At 37.6% G+C, this 12,104-nt stretch overlaps 1 protein-coding gene across 1 annotated transcript in view; it reads left to right on the top strand.

Moving 5' to 3' along the window:
- The window catches only part of LOC128657973 (motor neuron and pancreas homeobox protein 1), a 33,880-nt gene extending 22,660 nt beyond the window's left edge, over window positions 1–11,220 (top strand). Inside the window, exons 2-3 of the mRNA XM_053712415.1 lie at window positions 8,033–8,193; window positions 10,945–11,220. Of these exons, the coding sequence (XP_053568390.1) occupies window positions 8,033–8,193; window positions 10,945–11,220 (437 nt within the window). The remainder of the gene's footprint in view (window positions 1–8,032; window positions 8,194–10,944) is intronic.
- The last annotated feature ends 884 nt before the right edge of the window (window positions 11,221–12,104 follow it).

The raw sequence follows: 12,104 nt of genomic DNA, 5'->3' as shown, positions 1-12,104 counted from the left end.
ATTCACAGTTAAATTTTGTGATTGTATCACAAGAGTTAAGGTAATCACAATGGCAAAGTGATTCCTGATATCATGTGAAATTTGATAGTAAGACTTGCATAAACAAGTTGATTTGAGATTCACTGTGTCTTTAAAGGGACAGTTCACCCCAAAACTTTCTCCCCTTTAAATTATTCCCAATGATCCTTTTTACCTGCTAGAGTGTATTAAATTGGTTGCAAGTAGCTCCTTTACTCATATTTCAGCATTTGAAATAGCTGATTTAGCTTGTGGTTTCCCAACCTATACTGAAAGTTTTGATACTGGCGTATACGCCATTGACAAGCCTAAGTAAACACAGCCAGCAGAAGAGATTACACCCTCAGTGGGGGGCATGATAGTTAAGTAATAACATTATAATTTTACATTGTTCTCTCTATGTATTGAGCTTTGGTGTGCCAGACAAATATAAGATAAGGAAGCAAATCTGTGTACATAAAAGTGATAACATAATGAGATCTGATATTACCTGAAGCTCAACCCATTGTAATAGGCTGTGGTTTCAAAGCTCAAAACCAGCTACTTCAGATACACAAATAAACCCGAAAATGCAATTTCTCAAATATTTTATACTCTGCAGTTGGTATAACAAGTTATTTAAAATACATTTATGGAAAAACAATTTTACAGTGTACTGTCCCTTTAAGTAGTCACAGTTCATGAAGGATGTGACAGTCCGCTTTTATACTAATACTAATCCTTGCAGGGTTGAGATTAAGCGTAAGGTAAGGAATGTTCGATCTAGTTATGAGAGTTCATAAACATTTACTTTTCCTTGTGTCACTGTACTTCTTAGTTTGCCAGATTACTCTAGCTGTGTTACGGCATCTCCCTCAATACTATGTAGCAATCAGGTGAGTAGTCTGGTGACCGGGTTGATCTATTTGCTTCCTGGATCTTTCCCCAAGCTTAAGTGAGGTAAAGTCTGTCACACACTGCAAGCGGAGCGGTGCGCAGCGTGTAGATGCAGCTGTGTGCACTCAGTGTGTCCTGCCTTTTCATCTCTGAGCACTCTGCTGCGTCAGGTCGCGTAGCTAAGCGCTCAAGGCTGTGACACACTGCAAGCGATGCAGCGCGAGGCAAAGCAGCTGCTTCGCTCCGCGTCGCATCGCTTCTGAAGTTCAAATATTTCATCTCTGAGCGCTTAGCTACGCGACCTGATGCAGCATAGTGCTCAGAGATGAAAAGGCTGGACACACTTCGCGCACACAGCTGCATCTACACGCTGCACGCCGCTCTGCTTGCAGTGTGTCACAGCCTTCAGAGATTAAATATTTGAACTTCAGAAGCGATGCGACGCGGAGCAAAGCAGCTGCTTTGCCTCGCGCCGCATCGCTTGCAGTGTGTCACAGCCTGTATACTTATTAGCGTGAGTAGTTCTGTGTTGTATGCCGTTACCGGAGAAGCTGTGACGTCACAGGGGGGCGTGTTATCCGGCCTCCAATTTAATATGGAATGGCACGGTCTCTGGTTATATTTCTTTAGCTTACTGGAGGTAAGTTTGTTTCCACTCTTGTAGCTTAATCCGAATTGTATCCTGTGTGCTTGAAGTCTGTGAATCACAGAGGAAATAAAGTTGCGTGCTTGCTTAAGAGGTAGCTGCAGATGAAACAGCTGGTATTACACAAAGTTGTTAAGCTTTCAACTCTTTGCAGGTAACGTCTTTTCTTATGGAAGCTCTGACAAGACTGGAAAATCTAGCCAGTGGAAATAACTTTAAGGAAGGCTCAGTGTTGAGCAGTTGCTATGACTAGTAATGATACAATACTAAGCACCAGATTGATAGTGCAGCTGGAATTTAAAGATTGGGTAGGCAGGGCTTCTGAATTAAAGGTACAGCAACAAGGTGAAAAACAATAACCACCTGTAGAATCCTGACAAATTACTTAAAACCACTGTCGTAATACAATAAGTATTTAAAAGACATTTTTAAATAGTGTTAAGCACTCCTTGCAGTGCAGGGTTGTCAGCTCTGCCAACAGCCCCGGCTCTATTTTCTTAACAAAACCGGTGGGCAGTACCGCCAATCACATGCTATACTGCCTGCCTACCTATAGACTGTCATTAGAGCATGTGGCTGTCTGCTTCAGAGTGGGAGCATGCATCGTTAAGAGTTTAGAGACCCGGCGGTATGGCATATGACCGGCTGTACTACCTATTGCACTTACAAAAAAAAACCCATCAGGGATGGAAGTTGTCAACAATGAGGATAACTGAGCACTGAATGAGGTGCTAACCTTCATTCATAAGTGGCCTTTCAAGACTTAAAATGTAAGCACCCTTTTTTATATGAGTGCAATGCTTTAAATGGTTACAGTAAATAGTTAATATTTACTGTAACTTTAGGCAGACCCAGGAGTCTAGATTTACAGACACTGAAACCTCATGAATGCGCAAATCTTTACAATACCAATACTTCACATGTAAGATGTAGGGAGATGGTCCATGGAGTAACAGGACTTAGCAAGGTCTCTCACTCGGAATGCTTAATATACACATTGAAGTTGGCCTAGATGCAATAAAATTGCTATGGGAATACAACGGCATCAGGAGCAGAGGGGGGGGGGGGGTAGCATTAATTCTGCTCTTTATAATGAAACAAAAGCACTCTTTTGAGTCAGGTGCAAGGTTAAGAGCTCTCTCCCATATAAATTCATGGGCTAATATCCTTTACTGTTTATGAATGTAATAATAAAAACACAGAAATGTATAGTTTTTTTCCTAATAAAACCCTGTCTAACCATGACAGCTGTTAAATGGAGAGGCTGAAACATGAGTTTAGGGCTAAAGAGTGAGCTTTTTGCATTCTGCCCAGGCCTGCAATAAAGGTCCAACAAACCAAGGGGTCGATCCGATATAGATCGTAGTTTGCGGCGCAAGCGAGGGAACCCGCGTCGCCCGCAGTTTCAGATTGCAACTCGAGCTATCCCATATATGTCGCCGTCAGATGCTAACGTGCCGTAAGTCTGACAAACCAGCGATGTCCAGAAATCTGCGCAAGTACAAATTTCTGGCGTTGCCAGTGACTTGCGGCACGTTAGAAACTGCCGGCGCCTACAAAACCTGACTAAAGTCTAAATCACCCGCACTGTCTAACACGCCTCCCTAACATAGCCCGACACGTCTAACATGCCTCCCTAACATAGCCCAACACGTCTAACACGCCTCCCTAACATAGCCCGACACGTCTAACCCTCTATCCGCTATCCCCCCTCACTAGCCTAACAATAAAATATGTATTAACCCCTAAACCACCGCTCCCGGAGCCCGCCGCTACCTAATAAAGTTATTAACCCCTAAACCGCCGCCAGCTATATTAAATCTCTAACCCCCTAAAGTGAGCCCCTAACACCGCCGCCATCTACCTTACCTACCCCCTAAAGTGAGCCCCTACCCCGCCGCTATCTATTTTAAAATTATTAACCCCTAATCTAATCCCCCTACCCCGCCGCCATCTATATTAAATTATTTAACCCCTAAAATACTAAACTATCCCTACCACTAAACCTAAGTCTAACCCTACAAATAGCCCTGAAAAGGGCTTTTTGCGTGGCATTGCCCCAAAGTAACAGCTCTTTTGCCAGCCCTTAAAAGGGCTTTATGCGGGGCATGCCCCAAAGTAACATCTCTTTTGCCAGCCCTTAAAAGGGCTTTTGGCGGGGCTTTGTCACAAAGTAAACTGCTCTTTTGCCTACAATCTACATCCCCCTACACCGCGGCCACCTATAATAAATGTATTAACCCCTAATCTAATCCCCCTACACCGCCGCCAGCTATATTAACTATATTAACCCTAATTATATTAGGGTTAATATAGTTAATATAGTTATTATATTATATATATTAACTATATTAACCCTAATTATATTAGGGTTCATATAGTTAATATCGTTATTATATTATATATATATTAAGTATAATAACCCTATCTAACTCTAACATCCTAACTAAACTCTTAAAATAAATCTAATATTAATATTATAAATTAAAATATTCCTATTTAAATCTAAATACTTACCTATAAAATAAACCCTAAGATAGCTACAATATAATTAATAATTACATTATAGCTATGTTAGGGTTTATATTTATTTTACAGGTAAATTGTTAATTATTTTAACTAGGTATAATAGCTATTAAATAGTTATTACCTATTTAATAGCTACCTAGTTAAAATAATTACCCAATTACCTGTAAAATAAATCCTAACCTAAGTTACAAATACACCTACACTATCAATAAATTAAATAAACTACAAATATCTATCTAAAATACAATTAAATAAACTAAACTAAATTTAAAAAACAAACAAACACTAAATTACAAAAAATAAAAAAAAGATTACAAGATTTTTAAGCTAATTACACCTATTCTAACCCACATACCCCTAATCTAACCCAAACCCCCCCTTAAATAAACCTAACACTACCCCCCCTGAAGATCTCCCTACCTTGTATTCACCCCGCCGGGCAGAACTCCTCATCCGATCCGGGTGATGTGTTCCAGCAAGCGGCAGTGAAGTCTTCTTCCATCCGGGCGATGTCTTGAAGCAAGCGGCAGAGAGTCTTCTTCCATCGGCGATGTCTTCAAGCAAATCGGCATCTTCAATCTTCTTTGTTCGCTCCTCCGCCGCGGAGCATCCATCCGGCACGACGAATGAGGTTCCTTTAAATGACGTCATCCAAGATGGTGTCCGTCGAATTCCGATTGGCTGATAGGATTCTATCAGCCAATCGGAATTAAGGTAGAAAAATCTGATTGGCTGATTGAATCAGCCAATCAGATTCAAGTTCAATCCGATTGGCTGATTGGTTGGAATACAAGGTAGGGAGATCTTCAGGGGGGGTAGTGTTAGGTTTATTTAAGGGGGGTTTGGGTTAGATTAGGGGTATGTGGGTGGTGGGTTGTAATGTTGGGGGGTGGTATTGTGTTTTTTTTTGCAGGCAAAAGAGCAGTTTTCTTTGGGGCATGCCCCCACAAAAGGCCCTTTTAAGGGCTGGTAAGGTAAAAGAGCTTTGAACTTTTTTTAATTTAGAATAGGGTAGGGAATTTTTTTTATTTTGGGGGTTTATTATTTTATTAGGGGGCTTAGAATAGGTGTAATTAGCTTAAAAATCTTGTAATCTTTTTTTTATTTTTTGTAATTTAGTGTTTGTTTGTTTTTGTAATTTAGTTTAGTTTATTTAATTGTATTTTTAGATAGATATTTGTAGTTTATTTAATTTATTGATAGTGTAGGTGTATTTGTAACTTAGGTTAAGATTTATTTTACAGGTAATTGGGTAATTATTTTAACTAGGTAGCTATTAAATAGGTAATAACTATTTAATAGCTATTATACCTAGTTAAAATAATTAACAATTTACCTGTAAAATAAATATAAACCCTAACATAGCTATAATGTAATTATTAATTATATTGTAGCTATCTTAGGGTTTATTTTATAGGTAAGTATTTAGATTTAAATAGGAATATTTTAATTTATAATATGAATTAGATTTATTTAATAAGAATTTAGTTAGGGGTGTTAGGGTTAGATAGAGTTAATATAGTTTATATAAATACTATAGTAACTATATTAATTATATTAACCCTAATATAATTAGGGTTAATATAGTTAATATATATAATCTAAGAACTATATTAACTATAATATACTTAGGGTTAATATAGATAATATAGCTGGCAGCGGGGTAGGTAGATTAAATTAGGGGTTAATAATTTTAATATAGATGGTGGCGGTGTAAGGGGTTCACATTAAGGGATAGATCAGTTAGATGGTGGTGGTTTTAGGGGCTCACAGTAGGGGGTTAGTTTATGTAGATGGCGACGGTTTAGGGGTTAAATAGTTTATTATGGATTGCGGCGGGGGATCGCGGTTGACAGGGAGATAGACATTGCGCATGCGTTAGGTGTTAGGTTTATTTTAGCAGCCAGTTTAGGGAGTTACGGGGCTCCAATAGTCAGCGTAAGGCTTCTTACGGCTGCTTTTTGTGGCGAGGTGAAAATGGAGTAAGATTTCTCCATTTTCGCCACGTAAGTCCTTACGCTGTATATTGGATACCAAACTGCGCGGGTTTGGTATACCTGCCTATGGCCCAAAAAACTACGGGCGACGGCAGAAATATACGTGCGTAACTTCTAGGTTACGCCGTATATAGGATACCAAACCCGCGCAAATATTGGCGTTGCCGACTTTTGCGGGCGACGATTTTTATCGGATCGACCCCCAAATGAATAACACTCTGCCTACATGACTACAATGACAAATTCACTATGAGTTCTCTCCAACCTCTGCAGCTTCATCAGTTCCTGATATTTTATACTGCTGAGTCACTAAAACTCCCTTCTTTCTTTACTAAACCAGCTGCATAAGATAGCATGCAAACTGGTGATGCTGGAGAGGCAAGTGATCCTTCAGCACGTTTCACTGGCCACTAAAAACCTGTGACCTACTCTTGTATCAGCTCTGGAGATGCTATAGGGGTGCTCCTGGCCAATCCAGAACCAATCCAGGAGCCAATCATTAAAACGTGCTTTTTGATGGGCAGTGGAAAGTCCCGAGGGCAGTGGTGCCTGCTTTTTTTTAAATTTAACACAGGAGTGTAACAATCATAAATAAATAAAATAAATCAGTAATGTCATGTCATGTTAATTTTAAATATACATTGAATGCCTTAAAAAAAAAATAAAAAAAAAAAAAAAATATATATATATATATATATATATACACACACACACACACACACATATATTTTAGATCACCTATGATGAATCATTTCTAAAATGATCTGTAAAAGAGCAAGCTAAAATATGGAAAGCCAACATGGTCTAAATTAATACACGCTTTAACCATAGCAATCAATACACACAAGCTGTTCTTTATCTGCAGACTAATAACTAATGATTGGTCTACAAACAAAGATAGACACCCAGTTTATATAACTGTTTACACAGCGTTATCTGGATCACAGTGAGGCAGGTCAGGGTGCAGCTGAGAGGTGCATGGGAAGGGGAAATTTGCTTGTTTGTGCAAATATTATTATTAGGTGTGAATCTTACATACACAATAGAACAGTGGCAGATCTAAGTATCCAGTTATTGTGTGTTATAGTGCTTAAGTACTGGAAAGGGTGTCTTTTTTCTATTGCTTTATTTATCCTGGGTGCAATTTATTTGAATTATTCATCTATCTATAAATAAAGTAAATACTGTAAAATGTTTTGTCCTTAAAGGGACAGTGTACACCAATTTTATATAGCTGCATGTAATAGACACTACTATAAAGAATAATATGATCAGATACTGATCTAAAAATCCAGTATAAAACAGTTTAAAAACTTACTTAGAAGCTCCCAGTTTAGCTGTGTTGAAAAGGTTAGCTGGAACAACCACTGAAAGTGGTTGTTTACCAAAAAAGAGAAGACACTCCCCCCTCCCCCTTCCTCTGCATATGAAAAGACTCTTTACACAAACAGGAGCAAGCTGGAGTAGGTATACATCAGTATAGTTCTAAAACGTTGGGCTTGGTTAGGAGTCTGAAAATCAGCACAATGTTATTTAAAAATAAGCAAACTATACATATATATAAAAAAAATATGTAACTGTATGGGCTAAATAAATGGATCATATCAGCGGGCTGAGCATCATGGGAAATGTAGTTCCAAAACCTCTAAAGGGCCAAGTTTGAGGATGTCTGATCTAAGAGGTCTCATTGGTATGGGAAGGCACGTAAAAAAAAAAAAAAGATTAGAAACACAAATTTTATCTTGAGAAATATTTATGTTGCTATGTAGTGTTATTTATTTGAAACAGAGATTCCTACATTACAATGCAAGGTCTAAAAACAAGAAGATAAGTGACTTCCATTTTTTTATGTTTACAAACCAAATGTGATCCAGATTTTTTAAATTTGAACTTTTAATAAGCAGAATGTGACATCTGCTCTGATACAGAAATGGTAAATTATGTTTTTGTTCCTCTTTGTTTTCAGCTTCTGCTCAGGCTGGGCTGATGGGAAAATGTAGACGTCCGCGCACTGCTTTCACAAGCCAGCAGCTCCTTGAGCTGGAGAATCAGTTTAAGCTCAACAAGTATTTGTCACGTCCCAAGCGTTTCGAGGTGGCTACTTCCCTGATGCTGACTGAGACACAGGTGAGTGTGCTATTTCGGCTATGCAAATGATCAGTAATAGTAAGTACTATTTATGTGAAATCTGATTTCCATAAAATACATACGTTTCACCACCACAAGTTAAAGGGACAGACAACACCAAAATTGTTATTTTTTCAAAAGATAGATAATGTCTTTACTACCCATTCCCTAGCTTTGCACAACCAACATTGTTATATTAATATACTTTATAAAACAGTTAAACCTCTAAATGTCTGCCTGTTTCTAAGCCACTACAGACAGCCTCTTATCACATGTTTTTTTATTAGCTTTTCACAACAAGAGACTGCTAATCCATGTGGCCCATATAGATTACACTGTGCTCTCTCCCATGGAGTTGTGCAGGACACTGCACTAATTAGCTAAAATGCAAGTTAATAGATAATAAATAAAAAGTCATGTGATCAGGGGGCTGTCAGAGGATGCTTAGATACAAGGTTAATCAAATATAACTTTGTTGGCTGTGCAAGACTGGAAAATGTGTAATAAAGGGATTATCTATCTTTTTAGATAATAATAATTTTGGAGTTGACTGTCCCTTTTAATATATCATGTTTACAGTTAGGTAATTTCCGAGCAAGATCTATGGACTGATCACCATTGTTAGTGATTATAAAATAGACAGACGAAAGAGAAAGGGAGAAAAGATAAACAGAGTGGGAAATGACTTAGAGATACAGACACAGGGGATACATGGAAAAAATAAATTATAGAGAAATGGGGACCAAGGGGAAAAAGCAAAGAAAAGAGAGAGCTAGATAAGGGGAAGAAAAGACACAGGAAAAACACAGAGAGGACAAACGAGATAATCTAAGTACTGCAGTACTGCAAGGTCACTCAAATCATTTTAGAAAGGTAAAAATAAGCTTGAGAGCTGTTTATCTAACTTGTCAGGGGTCTGGTTATGGAGGAGAGACACCATATAATGCTCAAAAATATCCCCAAAGATTTTGCGTGATTCTCTCAATGCTGGCAAGATTTTAAACATCTAGCCCAGGAGTCAGCAACCTTGGCACCCCATATGTTTTGGAACTACATTTCCCATGATGCTCAGACAGCCTTAAGAGTGTCTCAGCATCATGGGAAATGTAGTTCCAAAACATTTGTGGTGCCAAGGTTGCTGACCCCTAATCTAGCCCATAGAGAGAGAAGCAGGGACAGGCAGGAAGTGGCAGAGAGAGGCAAGATGTGAAATAACAACTAATGGAATTTGAAAATCAACAAAAACCTTAGAATCAAAACAGATTTTACATTTATGTATTTGTATTATTATAAGAATTGTAGTTGAGGGCCACTAGAGGGCATAGTCAAGCAGCGCACTGGAAAACTTGGCAAAGACCAAAAACTCAGTGCAAATATAAAACTTTATTGTAGTATTAAAATAAATAAACATAACAGCTGAATGCATTTTTTTTCTGAATAAAATAACACTTTACCATATTATTTGCTGCAATTGTTTTTCAGTGGACCCCTTACCAGTTCCTTTATTTAAAGGAGCCAACCTAGACTCGCTATTGAAGTAGACAAACACTGCTGTTGTCATTACCAAAAATCTATTAAAAATAAAGATAGGATACTCAGCTAACACACCTACGAACATACTGTACAGGAGATAAAACAACAAAACATTCTAAACTTTTTAGAAATGCAGAATCTGAAAAACAGCCAAAACAGAAGCAGAAATGATTTGAACAAAGACATTCAAATATAGCATACATTATAGTGAAAACTAAAAAAGTACACCAGGGCATACTAATGTACTTGAATTAGCAAACATGCTTCTAGTGTAAGCTACCATTGTTTCAGCGGTATATGCATATTTGCTGTGGATGTTCACTCATTCAAACACTGCATCTGCCCAGAGAACCAGCTGTAGCGAGTTTTGTCCGGGATGACTCAATTCGTGTCATACAAGTCACCGCCAACTCTCTGCGCAGGTGCAGTGTTTGAATTGGGGTGCACAGGATACTTGCAGCATATGTCCATATGAACCTAAAACATTAAAAGCTTTTATTAGAGGCATTTTTGCTAATGGAAGTATATTACAACATTTTTCTGTTCAAAACTGAAATTTCCCAAGACCCTCTTCTTTACAATTATGTTACTTTAAATCTCTGCATAGATAACCGTGTGGTATAATCTGTTTTTGAAAGCACTTCACACATCATCTACACATATTTTAATCTATCTGAGCAACTATACACAATTCTTTTACTTTTATTGAATTATTAGCTTTTACCTCTTGTAAACCCAATTTTGACCACTTTTTACTGCATATTTTAGCTATTTTTTGAACATTAACGTTTTTGCGCATGCTCATTTCACATATTAATAAACACCTTCATTTCCTGGTTTAATACAAAATGTAAAATATTGTTCAAATCACAATTAAACTATATACACAACTAAAATATGATCATCAGAATGTTCTTTTATGATACATGGCTATACACTTACTGATTTCTTCTTCCATATTATCTAATGGGTATTAATCTGGATTTATATATGCAAACTATGTTATGGCACACATGTTTTTTGTGTGTGTGCAGATTAATAATTAATTATTCATTTTGTGTGTGCGCAAATTAATAATTAATTTCAGATAAAAACATTTATGCATAGACTCTTTGTTTAGAAAATATCATCTCCATGCTGCCTCACTGAAACAAGCCCTAAATGATCTTAAACATGCTTTGACTCAGGCAGTGACCTTGGTTCTCAATCTCTTTGCAGGTTAAGATCTGGTTCCAGAACCGCAGAATGAAATGGAAGAGAAGCCGTAAAGCCAAGGAACAAGGTCAGTCAGACCATGGAAACAAACAGAGACCAGGACTAAAAACTGCAGCCAAAGATGGTCAGGATGATGATGATGACGAAGATGAAGAAGAGGAGAATGTGGAATTTCATGGGACAGAGATGGATCTTTTAAGGCATGCCAGTCAGCTGAGATACAGCCCAGAGCCCTTGTCTTCTGAAGAGGAGGAGAGTCCATCTATGCTCTCTCCATAAGGACAAACAGTGTCAAATTAAGACTTGATGCTCAGACTCTAGCTTATTTATTTATCTAAACCAATAATAACCCCTTCGTAGATGGGGAAAGAGACATTTAAATGCTATTTTATTTATATGTATTTAACTCTTAATGATCTTTTTTGGGACCTATGGACAGAGATGGGGGTGACAGAACATAGCTAATTTGAAAGCTACACCAAAATGAGTAATACTTTTATACCGTCGAAACTATGGAAAAAGAAATTTCTGCAGAAACTGAACTTTAGAGAAGGAGATAATATGCAGACATAGTCCAGGGGCCTTTCACTCTTAAATTTCAGGCATGAACTAGTATAAGTGTAAGGTGAACACTGCAATGTCCACATTCCACAAAGGAAATACAATGAAATCACGTCTTTGATGCAGTTTGTTTTCACAATCTGCCAAACAAGTGATGCCTTCTTAAAAAGTCTCTGCCTCATGCCAGAAAACACTGCCTTTTCAGATTTGTCATTATGTGCCAAGCTTGTAACTAGGTGTATTCTAATCCCTTAGAAAAGCCTATCAAATGATTTATCTACGGAAAGCCCCATATACGTTTCTGGTGAGTTTTGTAGAAAAATAAGTACAGATCATTTTTTTCTAAAGAATTAGAATATATTGTATAGTTGTGTATGTATATAATATATAAGAAGATAACCCGAATGTTTAGAAAATTGTTACTGTGCACGACAAAATATAAAAAATAAATGAATGAGGTAGCTAAAAGTTGTCCACGCAAACATTATAACAGATGCAACACAGGGCACTGAAAACCCTATACAGAAACAGGAATAAAGACCAAGGGGAGATAAAATGGAAATACATAAAGATCTAACTTGTGCACCTCAAAGTGTGGTGAC

This window comes from Bombina bombina, chromosome 1 (assembly GCF_027579735.1).
Source record: "Bombina bombina isolate aBomBom1 chromosome 1, aBomBom1.pri, whole genome shotgun sequence".
Taxonomy (NCBI): domain Eukaryota; kingdom Metazoa; phylum Chordata; class Amphibia; order Anura; family Bombinatoridae; genus Bombina; species Bombina bombina.
This window is presented reverse-complemented; position numbering and strand designations above follow the sequence as displayed.